The 17,737-nt window shown below is 43.8% G+C and overlaps 1 protein-coding gene across 5 annotated transcripts in view; it reads left to right on the plus strand.

The window, feature by feature from the left end:
- ATP6V0A4 (ATPase H+ transporting V0 subunit a4) overlaps window positions 1–17,737 on the plus strand; it is a 54,227-nt gene that overhangs the window by 19,913 nt on the left and 16,577 nt on the right. For 4 of the 5 annotated variants that reach the window (XM_081800020.1, XM_081800023.1, XM_081800019.1 and 1 more), the window contains 6 exons: window positions 836–975; window positions 2,668–2,825; window positions 5,458–5,551; window positions 9,543–9,661; window positions 11,261–11,477; window positions 13,487–13,588. In XM_081800020.1, the coding sequence (XP_081656146.1) occupies window positions 836–975; window positions 2,668–2,825; window positions 5,458–5,551; window positions 9,543–9,661; window positions 11,261–11,477; window positions 13,487–13,588 (830 nt within the window). The remainder of the gene's footprint in view (window positions 1–835; window positions 976–2,667; window positions 2,826–5,457; window positions 5,552–9,542; window positions 9,662–11,260; window positions 11,478–13,486; window positions 13,589–17,737) is intronic. The other variant, XM_081800022.1, reaches the window with a different exon arrangement.

The following is a 17,737-nucleotide window of genomic DNA, read 5'->3' on the forward strand; positions in this document are numbered from 1 at the left end:
GTAGTGAAATTCAGTTCTTTTTCCCTTACCGATTCAGTGAGGGTCATCTCTCAACATCTTCGTAGAGCCGTAGCTGTTTTGTGGGTGAGATGACTTGGAGTCAGAAGACTGGATTCTTAGTGCCATAAGCTGTGTGATGTGGTTGCCTGGTTTGTAAAAACAAAGGGGTAGACCAGCTGCCCTTCAGCCATGTCGTCCACAGTGCTCTTCTCCAGCCTGCGTCCTAATCTTGTGACCTGTAATGCAGGGGCACCATAGGTTGGGTGTCCTGTGAGTAACGGCTGGAGGTGCCTGGTGCATGTGAATGCTGGAGAAACAGACAAAAAATGGTAGTGGAAGAGTATACAAAACACTCAGAGATAGAAAACTGGTTTTCTTGTTACTTATTTTTTTAGAGTGGGGAGGAGGGGCAGAGGGAGAGAAAGAATCTTAAGCAGGCTCCATGCCCAGCTGGACTCCAGGCTTGATCTCACCATCCTGAGATCGTGACCTGAGCTGAAATCAAGAGTTGGACGCTTAACCAACTGAGCCACCCAGGCGCCCCACCCCAGAAAAGTGGTTTTAAAACCCGTTAAATTTTGTGATCTTGGGCAAGTCACTTAACTGCTTCAAAACTCAGCTCATTTGTGAATGGGGAATAATAATGCTTACTTAATGATAAGCTGATGTGTGTGGGAGCTAAGCATGTGTTGGGGTTGGGGATGGGGAGGGAAGAGAGAATTAGGAAGATGCAAGGGAACCAGCTTGTGGGGCATGGAATGTGATCGACAGACCTTTGATGGGGCCCCAGCGGCTGTGGGAAGGACTCAGGCGCTTGGGGGTCTCATCTCTGCAGCTCCCTACACCGTCATCACTTTCCCCTTCCTGTTTGCTGTGATGTTTGGAGACTGTGGTCATGGGGTCGCAATGCTACTGGCAGCGCTTTGGATGGTCCTTAATGAGAGACGCTTGCTCTCCCAGAAGACGAACAATGAGGTGGGTGTCCGTCAGATACCTTGCCTCATTTCCTTGAGGCTGTGAGTAGAATAGGAAAAATGTGTATGTTTTTTCACCGTAGAAATAACCTGTTTTATGAAAAGCAAAAGACAGAGAGTAAAAAAGGGCCAAAATTCAACACAGAAATGCCTGCCCAAAGCTTGATGCTTTGGCTTGGTGCGGTGCGGTTCCTTTCAGCATTCTTGGTTTTTTTGTACATCGCTTGACAAGGCATTGATCTTATTTTTAAGTTTTTTCCCCCTAATATTGATTTTTTTCCCCCTTTGGTTATAAAAACAATATATGTTTATTTTAAAAATGGGGAAAATACAATTTAACTTCCTAGAGAAAAATCACAACTTATGTTTTTATGTATCTTTCCATTTTTTTCTGTGCTTATACACAAATAAACAATTTTTAAAAAACTGCGATCAGATAGTGCATTTTAATTTGTGGCCTTCTTTTTTTTTCCACTTAAAATATCACAAATATTTTTTCCAGGGCACCTGGGTGGCACAGCTGGTTGGGCGTCTGACTCTTGGTTTCAGCTCAGGCCATGATCTCAGGGGCCTGGGATCAGGCCCCACACTGGGCTCTGTGCTCAGCGGGGAGTCTGCTTGGGATTCTCTCTCTCCCTCTCCTTCTTCCCCTCCCCAGCGCGTATGCGCTCTCTCTCTCTAAGAAAAAAAAATCACAAATAGTTTTTCACGGCAGAGCCCTTCTCCCACAATCAGCCCATGACCAGTGTTCTTATGAAACACCGAGAAACCCTGAATATTGTGTCTTCACTTTGACACTTGAAGTGTCCACACCTTCTGTGAAGTGCCTTCTCGGTGTTGTGAAGGTTGAGACAACTCGAGAGTCTGCAGTGTTTCAAAGTTAATTAGTTAGGGTCACTTTATGTTCATTGTAATACATTTTATAAGCCGGAAATGTGCCTTTCACTGTGTTCTGCATTTTAAGAATATCTGCAAACTTTTATTACAAGTTGTCTTAACTAGAGCTAGTTCAGTGATGTCACAGTGGGTTAATCATCAGCAAAGTTAGTGGGAAAATCTACTGGCCAATATAGTTTTGCATGACCAGCCACTTTAACAGCTGTAGTTGCCTATAATAAATATTCCAAGTCTCAAAGCTACACTTGAGCAGGTCTGAGAGTGATCGTCACACGTCATTCAGTATTATAGAAGCACTTGACTCTTCTTAGTGGATGTGCTTAGACAGAGACTCGATTTTATAATGACAAGACCCAAAATGAGTGTAGATTTGACTTGCAATGAAACTGAGCCACCGTGTGATCCAGCTCCGCGCTTGTCTTCTAGAAGCACTTGAGACAACCCCTGCCCACTGTCACGTCCCCTCCCTGACATGTGAGGCCTCAGCTTCTGGTACAGTGATGTTTTCTAACCAATGATCACTTCAAGAATATGGGGCTTACATGGTTTTGCTTCCATAGTAACAATTTCTGGTCTAGGACTCTTCTGATTCATGGATATAAGCTCAGGAAAATAATGTGTGTGTGCTCTATTTGGATCGCTTTGATGTTGCCTCGTCCCGTGGCCTCTCTATAGGGCCTGTGTGCCTTGCTGGGGCTATTCCAGTGGTGCTGGAGACATCCCGTAACACACTTGCCACCCCAGGGTCTGGTGCTGAGCCCACTGACTGTCCTCCTCTCTGTCTTCCTGAGGCCAGATCTGGAACACCTTCTTCCATGGACGCTATCTGATTCTCCTCATGGGCATCTTTTCCATCTACACGGGCTTGATTTACAACGACTGCTTCTCCAAGTCTTTCAACATCTTCGGCTCTTCTTGGAGTGTCAGACCCATGTTCAGAAATGGCACGTGGAAGTAAGTTTATACAGACAGACATGGGTCGGGGGGCCTCAGTGGCGGATTTCATGGCCAGGAAGTCTGCTCAGAGGTGTGCCCACAGATTCAACAAAGAATTCTGTTTTATCTCCTGAGTGACAGACCTCAAACCAGTCCCTCAGTAACTGGACTAGTAACTGTAATAAATGGAAATCGTTTTAAAATTTCAATTAAGTATATATCACGGAGTGCATAGCGCTACTGCGAAAGCAAACTGTGGAGCAGATATCAACGGGTATCAGTTTGTATAAATGGATATCATCTTGGTATCAGTCACAGAAGCCAAGTTCCCTGGAGGAGAAGGAGGCCTTTGAAGCATGCCTTGTTCTGGCAGGGAACTGGAAACAGTGAAATTAGGCACCCAGGGGCTGAGGAGAGAAGGCTGATGTGGGTGTTGAACTATATATAAATGCTCGATTCCCTGTGTTCAAGGTCCCAGACTCATCTGAAGGGCATTTTCTTTGACGGTTTCAGAGCAGCTTGATTCAACGTCGAACACAAAGGAGGGGATGGCTAGTTTTGCAACAGTGGTTCCCTGTGTCTGGTGGGCGATGCAGTGAGGAAGGCAGGTAGGGCGGCATGCGTGTGGGGGGGGTAGCTGGTGAGGACATGGCTGCAGAAGAGAGGGACCTGGGAGCTCTCTCGATGCCCACCAACCACAGCTTGGACGGACGGTAAGAGTGCGGGTGACTGTGTCGTGGAGGTTCGGTGCATCTTTTCGGTTTCTCTGCTGGGTCCAAGTTCCTTGAGGTAGAGGACAGGAATGTTAAACAAGCAATAAAATTAATTAATGAATTAAAATGAAGAATAAAACATTTTCCAGAATTACAGATGGCTATATTGACAAGGGTTTTTGTTTTTGTTTTTGCTTTACAATTAGTACCCTGAAGAGATGCCTAGGAGAACAAAGCTTTCATAAATTTAAAGGCAAATTACTTAGATTTGCTCTTTAGACTTAAACTCGTAAGTATAATGGTGGACTGGGAAACATGTTAAATCAGCATCATTTCACCAAACCACCAAGATGAAATCTAATTTGCCCAGGAGTGCGATTGGGAGAGGTCCGAGTCAACTGGCTTTTTCCCATTCTGCAAATGTGGGCTGGGATGTTCTTTCATGCACATGTGAATGACCGCTGGCTCAATTCAAGGCTCTTGGAGGCCAAGCCCAGTCTGAGGGATGCTCAGTCACGTGCCCAGGCATTGATTATATGAAGTGGGACCTCATTAACTGAGACAAACGAAAATTGCCGTCATCCATCAGAGTGGCAGAGGACACAGCAAGCTGATTTTGGTCCCGAGTCACAAGCCAGGTCTTGGGGCTTGCTTTCCCTGACAGTTGACTAGGGACACTGTCACAATGCTCGTCAGCCCAAGACCACCAGAAGCCTGCCTGTCGTCCCCCAAAACTGAGGTTATTGACTCAGGGAATGTGCTGAGCCAGTGGGGAGCTTGAGTGTCTCAGCAAGAGGGCGTGGGAAAGGGCTTACAGTGTCTGGCTCCCCAGAGGATGAGGGCAACATTTGGTCATTTCTGTGGTTTGGGCATTGTCCTTGCTTTGGTATGTCCATATTTTGATATCACATATGACTGTGGATCGGTCTTGTTTGTGTCTGGGTCCAGCACGGTCACAGGGTGGCTTTGTCTGGTGTTGGTGTTCTGTGAACTTGTTTACGTTCAACAGCAGATACTATGACTTCACTGTGGCGGCCAGCTCACTCCCATCGGGGGTTGCTTTCTTCTTTGTCCACACACAACAAATCTCTGTGAATTCAGTGCAACCATTTGCCGTGAGGCATGCCTTTAGCAGGGGGGTGTCTGTGTCTGAGATGGCCAGTCAGGGCCAGTTGTTTCTGCTGCGTCTGGAGGACCTGATCAGCATGATCAGGCTCCCTGACTCCCTGGCTGCTACCCAACACTCTCCAGTGCCTCAGCTGTAGGAGGGAGGGAGTATATTCCTAGGTAGCTGGCCAAAGTTGCCAGAACTCTGTTCCTCATCATTTCACTACTCCTTCTTGGCCCCTCTATAGATGTGTGCTCTGTTAAACAAACAAACAAACAAACAAACCCATAATGGTCTTGCAGAGATAGTAAGAAATTCCTACCCACTGACGTCCATGCTTCTGGGCAAAGTTGGGAGACTGATTTAAAGGCATTCAATGGACTTTTGAGAGCTAAGTTTCACAGAGATTAGGGTCCATGGGTGAAAGCCACTTCATTCCTCCAGGATGAGCCCACGTGCTCCCCGGGGAGGTTTCCCAGGCTTGTCCTTGGGCTGAGATTTGTTTCCTCTATGCTCCTTCATCCCTAGCCCGACTTCTTTTCTGATGTGGCATAACTGTTTTTCTTTACAATACTCCACCCGGGTAGGATCCCTTTGGAGACTCGACATCTCAGAGGCCGGATGGTCATGTCTGTAGCCTCAGCCTCTGGGACGATACTTGGCACACAGTAACCATTCATGGGATGATTGAATGAGCCAAAGGATGAGTTGCACCAACAGTGAGGCTTTGATTGGCTTACAAGTTCATGACCACGGACACTATTGTATATTTTTTCTACCTCTGGTTGATCATTGGTTTTGTTCTTATTTTTCCTTTCTCCCTCTGTAGCACATACGTAATGGAAACAAATCCATATTTACAGCTGGACCCAGCCATTCCGGGAGTGTACTCTGGAAATCCATACCCATTTGGGATTGATCCGGTAATGTCTTCTTGGGTTAAATATTTATTATATAAAATGTCTTGCTGAGGAGATCTCTAGGTAGAGGAGGCGAAAGTGCCAGAGACTGTCAAATCGACACATTTATGCTGAGATAGAATTACATATTCTGGAGGTTTTATGACACTGTGCAGGACTCAAGTAAATGTCCTACCTATACCCTTTACCTAGCCCGTGGTTCATTTTCCATATAGTTGCTCAAACATCTGTCTCTTTCTCTGGTAATTTATACCCCTGATGGTTAATGATTGCTTCTTTCAAAGGCCCTTGGTTGCCTGGAAAGCATGCATCTTAGAGGAGTTATTTAACATCCCAATCAAGTTGCCTACTCTGGCTTTTTCTTGCAGTCAGTAACATCTCCCTTTTCCTAGGAAAGTGTGGATTTGCTCTTATTTTTGCTTTATTTTACCACATAGAATGGATATAAGTTTTAAAAAAAAAAGGTGTGACTTAACTTTTCTGTGGTTGTTATAGCTATCTCAGTTCGATTTGAGCCAAGCAAAACAAAGGTGCTTCCTGGCGTAGCCTTTTAGGTATAAAGGGATTTCGAGAAGGCTCCCATGCCTGTTTGCTTAAAGCCATATACACATGATGTCCCAACACATAACCGCCACCAGGTGGCAGCCTTGTGCCCCAAATGAGCTTGAGCGGGCTAGACCCAAACTTGGCAAACGCCGTCAATAAATGTTTCTTCTATGCTCTTTTTGTGGGAGAGATCCCAGGACCTCAGTTTTGGTTGCTGACAGTCGAGAGTAAACATTACCGGCCCTAAAACTGTACTCTCCTCTCTATGGGTCTCTCTCTCTTCTTCAGTTTCTCCGGGTCCTCCCACCGCTTGTCTGCCTCCCATCCCTTAGAAAGATAGGAGTGCGTCACCCAGGATTTGTTTATAGTTGCCACGCGGAGGCACTTGCAATTTAAGCTTTATCAAAAGAGGTGAAGTCCTTGAAAGCTTCGTTGTAAACTGCAAAGTGCCGAAAACAAATGCAAGTTGTTATTTTTGTGGACTGAAAGGCTTTTTCTGTGGTCCAAGGAATTTCATGATTAGTCAGGGGGCAACAGAGGAGTATAGAGGGGGCTGATCCTAGGGTCTCGTTGACCTTCCTTTGCTTTGAATCTCTTTGCCGCTACTGTCCTCTCTTCGCTTCCCGGCCCACCCCTGACCTATCAGCAGATCCTGCCTGCCCAGTTCTGCTCCTCAGACAAAGGACAGTATAGTCACGGCTCAGAACCGACTGGGCTGGAGTGTCTACTGTGCAGGCGGTTTTGTCTGCCTGCCCACCAGTTAGAGGAAGGAAAGAGGGGAGGGTGGAAGAGAAGTGGGAGGGTGAAAGAATTAACGTTTTTCCTGGGAGCAATTATTTTTGAAATTTCTGGTCTTTTTATTACAAAATAAGGCATATATGAGATTAAAAATCCATATAATACAAAATAGTATAAAAAAAGAAAGAGTTCTCTCTCCTATTCTGGTAATTCTATTCCCCAGAGATACCCCCTTTAACAGAACATTTCTGTGCCTGTGTTAGCACTTACCTATTTTTAATTTTTTTTTTTTAAAGATTTTATTTATTTATTTGAGAGAGAGAGAATGAGAGAGAGCAAGCACATGAGAGGGGGGAGGGTCAGAGGGAGAAGCAGACTCCCTGCCGAGCAGGGAGCCCGATGCGGGACTCGATCCTGGGACTCCAGGATCATGACCTGAGCCGAAGGCAGTCACTTAACCAACTGAACCACCCAGGCGCCCAGCACTTACCTATTTTTTAAAGATTTCTTTTTTTAAAGATTTTATTTATTCATTTGAGAGAGAGAGAGCACGAGAGAGAGCGGAGAGCACAAGTCGGGGGGGAGGGGCAGAGGGAGAGGGAGAATCAGACTCCTGGCCGAGCAGGGAACCTGACTTGGGACTTGATCCCAGGCCTCTGGGATCATGACCTCAGCTGAAGGCAGACACTTAACCGACTGAGCCACCCAGGTGCCCAAAGATTTATTTTTTCATTTTAGAAAGAGAGTGCGCATGTGTGAGCAGGGGGAGGGGCAGAGGGAGAGAAACTCAAGCCGACTTCCCGCTGATCGTGGAACCCGACCTGGGGTTCGATCTTATGACCCTGAGATCATGCCCTGAGCCGAAACGAGGACTTGGTTACTCAACGGACTGAGCCACTCAGGCGCCACAGCACTTACTTCTATTAATGAAGGGTTGGATTTTTAACATAATGTAAATTTCCACAGATGCATTTATTGACGCGTGCAACATCTTTCTGCGAATCAAATCACAAAAATATTTGGCTGTCAGAGCTGAGAGGTCTTTCTAAAAGTGTTTGTAGATATTTTGTAATAAATGAACATAACAAAATGGTTAAAAGCCTATATGCTCTTGGATCAGACAGCCTGTGTATAAATCTTGCCTTTTCTGTTTCCTTGCTATGTGGTTTTGATCAAGTTAACACCTCTGTGTCTCTACAAAATAGATAAGACAACAGCCCTAACTCATTGCGTTGCTCAGAAGAGTAAATGATTTTTATGCATAGAACATCCAGAAGAGAGTCTAATACATAAATAGGATCAATACCCCATATGCCATGGTATTATTTCTTCCTCGGTGTATAAAGAACTCAATCTCCCCGAGATAGAGATAAAATTCTCTTATGTGTAAAACGGGAATATTTATATTTATATCATAGGGTTTTTGTTAGAATTAAATGAGATAGTACATTTAAAGAGCTTAGTAAGTGCCTGGTACTTAATTTTTAGTTTATCAGATTTGGCTGGGTCTACAGTGTGCTGGTAAACCTGTCCTAACCATGTTGAATGATCCTGTAGGGACTGGCCAAGCAGGCAGGCAAAGGGAAAAGCAGAGGGTGGAGGACAAGCCTGGTGTTGTTGAAATGCCAGGCAGATGGGGGAGGTAGAAAAGATGCCCCTGGTGTCTGGACACCTGTTACTGGAGACCCTTTGCCCACCTTCCTAGCAGGCTTCTTAGTGGTTGGCCAGCTCATAGCTTCTTAGGACATTTTAAAGAGAGAATCAGTGAGATATGGTTCCTGCCTGTATGTGTGCATGGGGTGGGGGCAAGGTACCTTTGCCTTGAGACTCTGTGCAGGGGGTGCTTTGAGCCCTTAACAGAAGCAAAGTAGTTTGGAGGAGGAAGTCGTTTTAGGAGGGAAAATGAGACGACCCTTGTGGGTCTGTTACCTTTGAGATGCGGTATAGCAAACCCTTACACATATCCAGCAGGCAGTTTGGGGATGTGTCTAAAGTTGAGAAGGGGTTGGAGGTCAGAGCAAAGACTTGAACCATTTACATAGGAGTGGGAGGGGAGACCATGGGACCATTAGCTAGCGTGGGACCCTGACCAGCCCCCTAGCCCCTCTGAGTGCTTGCTCTGTGTGTCAGTCTTGTTAGGAGGGCAGGGACATGTGTCCCTCCCTTTACAAGCCTGGCAGCTCTGTTTAAAACAGGGACCATGGAGAAGGCAGGGACCGTGTCTGGCCCTATTGCTAATAAATATTGGCTACAAGACTGGTTTCTAGAGATGGACCCAGGAAAATTCTTTGTAATGTGAAACACTACAGAAATCACAGTAAAAGGTGGTATTATCAAGAAGGGATTGGATACATTCATGGGCCAGAAATCTCCACCACTAAGAAGTGGAACTGAGGCAAGTTTGAAAGCTTTCCACAATGTTTCAGAATGTCTTTTCCCTGAGGAGGAAAAATCACGTAGGATTTTCTTTCTTCTGGCCACTTGATATTTACTGATTGCACTGATGGTTCTGACACATTTGTCATTAGAATTACATTGATAAGGGGTTTCTTCCTTTTCCTTTCCTGAGCCTAGAATGCATGCATTGAACGGGATCGAAATTTGAAAATGTGGTCCCTACAGTGACTTCCTCAGGAGAAGTCCTGCTGTCGCCCCCGATAAAACTTCTAGACTCTGGTCTCATGCCTTTCTTGTCACGTTTCCCATCCAGATTTGGAACTTGGCTTCAAACAAACTAACATTCTTGAACTCCTACAAAATGAAGATGTCGGTCATCCTGGGAATTGTCCAGATGGTTTTCGGTGTTATTCTCAGCCTTTTCAATCACATGTAAGTTTTCATGATTAACTTGCTGCCTGTTGGTCTGACCCTGTCGTTGAGGAGCAGGGACAGAGCCGCCCGTGTGGCCCCTTTGTGCAAGAGTTTCCTTCTTCCTACGGGGAATGCTTTGCCATGTCTCTTGGCTTGAGCCAGGACAGGCTGGTTTGGCAGAAGTGGGACCTCTGTTTCTCCTGAGGTGGGTCACTCAAGTAGGAGTGTTCCTTTCACCTCAGAAATATTTGAGGGTTCAGAAACAGACTGGCAAGCCCATCGCACCTTGGGTCCCCCAACCTGAAAGGCCTCGGTCACTGCCATATCCAGGAGAAGCTCCCACCAGTGGGCAAATGAAGACGTAAGTACATTGGGGCCCACGTGCCCTCAGATTCTCAATTCCCTTTGATGTCAGCAGCCTCTCACTTGGGCTGTTCGTGTCTTATCTTTCCTTTCCTTGTATCAAGCTGCATCTCGGAAAACTTCTCAAACCTATTTTTCTAAAGGCAACAGTGTATGAAAACATGGAAAGTGGAATGTGGAATGTGCAATGTGGAAAACATGGACTCTTAAGCTTCCCCCCGGAAGCGACCCACATCACTTCTGTTCCCATTGGCCAGAGCCAGCCCCGTGGTGCCCCCAACCTGAAAGCTCATACAAGTGCAGATCTATTCGAAAAATCAGATATAGTTAGCGAGTCAACTAGTGACAATTAGTGACCAGTGACCCTGGTACCACTGCCTCCCTGGAAGGGCCACGAGAATTAAATGAGAGATAATCCCAGAAAGTATTTTCTGGAGCAGTCTATCATTGGTTTCATTGTGTTTCAGGCCGGCCTCAATGATCTAGGGATGCTGTTTTATCGTGAGATCTCCCTTTTCCCTCAGATAACTCTTGCAATTAGCAAAGGGAGTGGGGGCCCTTTCTGACATTTTAACTTGGGGGCCCCCAACTTAGCCTTGTGGGACTCTCTCTATATCTTAGAGCAGGAGTTGGCAAACTCTTTCTGTAAAGAGCCAGAGAGTAAATATTTTGGGCTCTGGAGGCCAGATGGTCTCTGTCACAACTACGCAATCCTGGCGTTGGGGCATAAAAGCTGCCATGGACAATCTGTCAACGGATGAGTGGATCTGTATTCTAATAAAACTTTATTAATGAACACTGAAATTTGAATTACGTATAATTTTCACATATCGTAAACTATTGTTCTTTTGAGTTTTTTGGTCAACCATTTAGAAATGTAAAAATCATTTTCAACTTGTGGAATGGGCTCAGTTTGGCCCATAAGCCTTAGCTTTCCTACCCCTGTCTTAGGAGAAAAAGCTTCCTGGTCGCCCTTCTATATCTTTGTGCCCTTGGGTGTGTTGGTATGAGCTAGGTGTGCAGCTCAAACCACCAGCTCTCCCTGCAGACCTGCCCTTTGCTTCAGACACCACCTTCCAGACCCTGGTTCTCTTGAATCCTTCCTTTCTCCTTTCCCGTCCCTGCATAATTGCTGCTTGCTAAGGGAGTAGATGCAGTGTGCGAAAAATGAACATTTTGTGCTTTGGGGCGAATAATTAGTTCCTGATATTCACTCAGTGTTCTATCTTTCATGTGTGTGTTTCCCACCCCCAGATACTTCAGAAGAACTCTCAACATCGTTCTGCAATTTATTCCTGAGATGATTTTTATCCTGTGTCTCTTTGGATACTTGGTTTTCATGATCATTTTCAAATGGTGCCACTTTGATGTCCATGCGTCCCAGCATGCCCCTAGCATCCTCATCCACTTCATCAACATGTTTCTGTTTAACTATGACGACCCTTCTAATGCACCCCTGTACAAACATCAGGTATTGATGGCTTTTTTTTTTTCTTCTTTTATGCACTTGATAACGTCACATCTCTCTCACACTCTTGAGCATTGCAGAGAATAGTTATTTGCAAGACTGAGCCATCTTAGCACCCACTCAAGGTTGTTGACACCTGGATGTCCTCATCAAAGACGGGCTGTGCCCCTCCTGTGGCTGCTTGTGGCCTCATGCGCTTGAGTCCTAGCTGTGTTCACCTCCTATAGGAGCAACAAAATTAGAAGAGAAAATGCCCTGTGGCGGGGCATTTTTTATGAAAAATAAAGATAATTCAGATCTAAGATAATAATCAGAGAAGACCTATATCTCTGAAAGCTCTTTTGAGGTAGCCCACTTTACTGCTGTAATGTTTTTGTTATACCTCTGTGAATGGTATACGAACAACCCCTAGACCATGAGCACTAAATGAACATATTTGGAAGGTTCATTTACTCAGGGCCAGAGTTCGAATGAAAGTTCACTTGGATTTCCCAAACAAGTCTTCTCTTTTTGGCAAAGGACTCAGACTCACCAACTATTTCATGCGCTAACTCCTTTCATAGAGACTAAAGTCCTCACCTGGTTTGGAATATGCACTGAACTTTGCACAGTGAATGGCTTTTCCAGCTTTTTTCCCCCTTTAAAACCCTTATTGGGAGCTGGCTGGTTTCCCTGTGCCCTGGTATGAAGATGCATTATCCTGACACAGTTTGAAGTTTCCATAGGCTCATTTTGGGGTCATGCAGCTGGAAGAGACGATGTAAGTTGATAACCCAGCCCCTTCCCAACACTGCCATGGCCATCGTGGTGCCATGTTTGAATATCAGAGAAGAAGAGCAACAGATAAATATAAATCTCTGGTTGCTGTGTACATCGTGAGGTGGAAAACCTTGCATAAAGGTGGACAAATGGCGATGAGGTAGCGCAGGAAGCTAGAACTGGCAAGCCCGGTGTGTGTTTCTGAGGCTCCCTTCTCTCTTCTGAGCATTTCAGAGGGGAGGAGGGTAGAAGACTGAGGGGATAGGATGTCCCCACTGTTAGCAGGGTGAATCTTGTTACGACTGGCATAAAAATCATCCCCTGGCATTGACTGAGAGCTTGGCCAGAATAGTAGAAGAAAAGTGAAGGTCTAAGAAACATTTTTCTTTTCCGCCCTTGAGCACCCAGTGTCCATGCCTTTTAGTAGCTCCGACTAAGCCTCCCCGGGCTTCCTGGCTCTTTGACCCAGCAGCTCTGAGTCACTCCTCCAAGTTGGTGACTAGGGGTTTTATAATAAGAGGTGGGGGCATGAGGACATGAAAGGAAATGTGTAGCAGGATGATAAGGTGGGACAAATTCTGGGTTTCAGCAGAAGCATCAAGACCATGGCTGCCTCAGCCCAGAGGGAGCTGTGAGGGAGACAGCCAGGGAGAGTCCAACATGGCTACCCCAGAGCCCGGCGGGTGACTCACCCACAGCAAGAGCATGAGGAAGCTTTTTTTTTCTTTTTGAGAGGAAGTTTTTTTTCTTTTTGAAAGAGAGCAACAGAGCACAGATAATTATCTAGTCCTGGGAATATACAATTGCTAATTGAGATCATCTTTGTCACTTAAAGTGACCCAAGGGGTTTTGGCTACTAGGGAGTGACCAGTGAAGTCATGGGGCCTGCCACACTTTTCATGCAGGGCCAGGGGCTAACTATTCCCATGGGACAAGGGATAAATAAAGTGGCCCTTATTATGTGCCTTGTGAGTACTTCTTGTTCACATATGGGGTGGGAGGATAGCAAGGGGATACTCGAAGAGTAAGGAATAAGATAGTGAGTTTCCAGTGCCCACTCTGGATTGACGCTGGGCACCGCTGGACTGCAGTGGGAATACTCCAAGATGTAAAGGCGAATGGATACATTGACATGCTTTAGATCTCTCAAAATAAAGTATAACTAAAATGATGCATATTTATAATTTTTATCATGTAAGTTATGCTGTGTGATCACCTTGAAGTGATGGGATCTTACGACTTTGATCTCACAGCAAGAAGTCCAAAGTTTCTTTGTTATTATGGCTTTGATTTCTGTCCCATGGATGCTTCTGATTAAGCCGTTTATTCTTAGAGCCAATCATCAAAAATCCCTGGTAAGTGCCTATTCATTTCCATTCACTCACTGTGGGTAAGAGTGTGGGTTCCTTGAACATAGAAGTCTGGGCTTTCAACAGAATGCTGGGCTTTGGGGGCCTTCTTATTTCCAGGACAATGCTCTATTAAATAGGGCAAGCACATTTAAATCTTATGTTTTGCAAACTTTGCTCAGGGTATGTGTGTGCATCTGTGTGTGTGCACCAAGTCTACTGGTAGCTAATGACTTATGAGTCTGAACATGGTTGTGTTATTAGTTGAAAGTAAAAGTATTTTACTATAGTTTGAGTTTGTTGGTGAATATTGAAAGCTGTTTTTATCAGATTTTACAGTTGTGAGCTTTCACTGTATTATGTTACAGTGTGCTAGTGCAGGAGTAAAGAAATACAAATAAGCCAGCTTCCGTTTATTTGTGATTTTTCCCTATTGCCAAACACCCATTTCAGCCCATTTCCTCCTTTTGTGTGAACTGCTCCTGAGCCTCGCATTTATTCAGGGAATGAAGAAGAGTTTACTATCAGTCTAAATCAAATAGGATTTGGGAAGATTGACCTCCCAGGGCACGTCAGAATCTAGAAATCCACATGAGCGCTGCTTGAGATTATCAGTCTCTGCTCTCTCTATCTACATCAGTGCAAAAGAGTAAGTGGAATGTGCTGAGATCACATATGTTTTAAGTGGCTGTAGATATTTTCAGATAAATTCGTACTTTTCTAAAATCTGTGGGATATTGACTTGGCTGAGTCAGGGACCTGGAGATGAGACTGGAGTTCCGGAGGTTCGTCCCTAGGTGGCGCCCTTTCCCTACATCACCTGCTTCTCTTCTGTTGTGTCTGGTCAGCCTTGACTAGTTAGGAAGCCTGTCTGGTAAATAAATTCAAGTGGGAGATGAATTTAAAAAAAGACAAAGCAAAGAATACTTGTTTATTGTTTGGCTAATTGGTGAGAGGCCCAGATGATAAAGGGCGGGTGAGGTGGAAGGTCGTCTAGAGGTGACCAAGTGTTTCAAAGGAAGGCGGCAGATAGCTGTTTGCCGACACAGATATCACTCTTTTCTAAAACTCAGCCTGTCCATTAAGTCAAGTGAGCTTACGCCCGTAAGTCCGTAAGTGAGCCACTGGCTCACCTGACTCCCCAGACTCTAAAATAATAGCTTGCCTTGCTCTTTGCTCCACAAAAAGTGTAAATAGTTGCTGATCTCAACGTGGTTGATTTCTCGCTTTTCTCCACGATGACTTATATAATAGGGAAGGAAGTCAGAGGAGGTTTTCTTAGTGTGCCGTCTTGGATGACACCCCCTAAAACGACTCTGGGTAGCAGGAGCTCGCCGAGACTGCGTGGAGGCCTGTCTCCTTGGGCTCTCCTTGGAATGCATAGCTGTTGGTTGGTCTTTTAGGCTGCCGATTAGGATCCTGGTAGTCCTTTTTCATGTTAGAAACATTTCTACCACCTCCATCCAAGAGATGATTCCATAACGGCATTATTTGGGCACCCAGGTGCCCTAGTTTCATTTATTCTTAAATGCTATGTAAGGGGGATCATACAGTACGCCCTCTTTTGGATCTGGCTTCCTTCATCCAGTGTCATATTCCAGAGGTGTGTGTGAACATGTGTGTGTGTAGAATTGCTATATAGTATTACTGTATAGGAATATACCACAGTTTATTTATCCATTTGTATATTGATAGTTATTTGGCTTGTTTCCAGTTTTATTATATCTTCGTTTATTTTGTTTTTAATTAAAATTTTTTTATTATGTCTAAAATACCAGTATAGTTAACATATATAGTGTTACATTAATTTCAGATATACAATGTAGTGATTCAACAATTCTGTATAATACCTGATGTTCATCACAGTAAGAATACTCTTAATCCCTTTCACCTATTCTACCCATCCCCCCACTCACCTCTCCTCTGGTAACCACCAGTTTGTTTTCTGTAGTTAAGAGTCTGTTTTTTTGTTTGTCTCTTTTTTTTTTCTTTGTTCATTTGTTTTGTTTCTTAAATTCCACATGAGTTAAGTCATATGGTATTTGTCTTTCTCTGATGGACCTATCTCACTTAGCATTATATCCTCTAGATCACCCATGTCATTGAAAATGGCAAGATTTCATTCTTTTTTTATGGCTGAGTAATATTCTAATACACACACACACATCACCTCCTCTTTTTTTCATTCATCTGTTGATGGACAGGTTGCTTCTATAATTTGTTGTCAGTAATGCTGCAATAAGCTTAGGGGTACATATATCTTTTCAAATTAGTGTTTTCGTATTCTTCGGGTAAATACCCAGTGGTGGAATTACTGGATCATATGGTAATTCTATTTCTATTTTTTTGAGGAGCTTCCATACTCTTTTCCACAGTGGCTGCCCCAGTTTGCATTCCCACCCATAGTACACAAGGTTTCTTTTTCCTCTACATCCTCTCCAACACTTGTTGTTTCTTGTGTTTTTGATTTTAGCCATTCTGTCAGGTATGAGGATATAGCTCATTGTGGTTTTGATTTGCATTTCCCTGATGGTGAGTGATGTTGAGCATCTTTTCATGTGTCTGCTAGCCAACTGTGTGTTTTCTTTGGAGAAATATCTATTTGTGTCTTCTGCCCATATTTTAATTGGATTATTCTTCTGGTGTTGAGTTGTGTAAGTTTTTATATATTTTGGATACTAACCCCTTACCGGATATATCATTTGCAAATATCTTCTCCCACTCAGTAGGTTGTCTTTTAGTTTTGTTGATTATTTCCTTTGCTGTGCAAAACCTTTTTATTTTGATGTAGTCCCAGTAATTTATTTTTGCTTTTGTTTTCCTTGCCTTAGAAGACATGCCTAGAAAAATGTTGCTATGGTTGATGCCAGAGACCTTACTGCCTGTGTTCTCTTCTAGGATTTTTATGGTTTCAGTTCCACATTTAGGTCTTTAATCCATTCTGAGTTTATTTTTGTGTATGGTGTGAGAAAGTGGTCTAGTTTCATTCTTTTGCATGTAGCTGTCTAGTTTTCTCAACACCATTTGGTGAAGAGACTGTTTTTTTCCCATTGCATATCCTTGCTTCCTTTGTCAAAGATTAATTGACCATATAATCATGGGTTTATTTCTGGGCTCTCTATTCTGTTCCATGGATCTATGTGTCTGTTTTTGTGCCAGTACCATACTGTTTAGATTACCACAGGTTGGTAATGTAACTTGAAATCTGGAATTGTGATACCTCCAGTTTTGTTCTTCTTTTTCAAGATTGCTGTGGCTATTTGGGGATCTTCCTTTGCTGTGCAAAAGCTTTTTATTTTGATGTAGTCCCAATAGTTTATTTTTGCTTTTGTTGCCCTTGCCTCAGGAGACGTATCTAGAAAAATGCTGCTATGAATGATGTCAGAGAAGTTACTGCCTGTGCTTTCTTCTAGGATTTTTATGGTTTCAGGTCTCACATTTAGGTGTTTAATCCATTCTCAGTTTTATTTTTGTGTGTGGTATAAGAAAGTGGTCTAGTTTCATTCTTTTGCACGCTGCTGCCCAGTTTTCGCAACACCATTTGCTGAAGAGACTTTTTTCCCCATTGCATGTCCTTGCTTCCTTTGTTAAAGATTAGTTGACCATATAATTGTGGATTTATTTCCTGGCTCTCTGTTTTGTACCACTGATCTATGTGTCTCTTTGTGCCAGTACCACACTGTTTTGATCACTACAGCTTTGTAGTAAATCTTGAAATCTGGGATTGTGATATCTCCGGTTTTGTTCTTCTTTTTCAAGATTGCTTTGGCAATCTTTTGGGTCTTTTGTGGTTCCATACAAATTTTAGGATTGCTTATTCTAGCTCTGTGAAAAATGCTGTTGGTATTTTGATAGGGATTGCATTAAATCTGCAAATTGCTTTGGGTAGTATGGACATTTTAACAGTATTTGTTCTCCCAATCCATGAGCATGGAATATCTCCATTTTTGTGTGTGTCATCTTCAATTTCTTTCATCAGTGTTTTGTAATTTTCAGAAATACAGGTCTTTCACCTCCTTGGTTAAGTTTATTCCTAGGTATTTAATTCTTTTTGGTGCAATAGTAAATGGGATTGTTTTCTTAATTTCTCTTTCTGCTACTTCATTTTTAGTGTATAGAAATGCAACAGAGGGCGCCTGGGTGGCTCAGTTGGTT

This window comes from Leptonychotes weddellii, chromosome 12 (assembly GCF_054177405.1).
Source record: "Leptonychotes weddellii isolate Sample4059 chromosome 12, ASM5417740v2, whole genome shotgun sequence".
Lineage (NCBI taxonomy): Eukaryota > Metazoa > Chordata > Mammalia > Carnivora > Phocidae > Leptonychotes > Leptonychotes weddellii.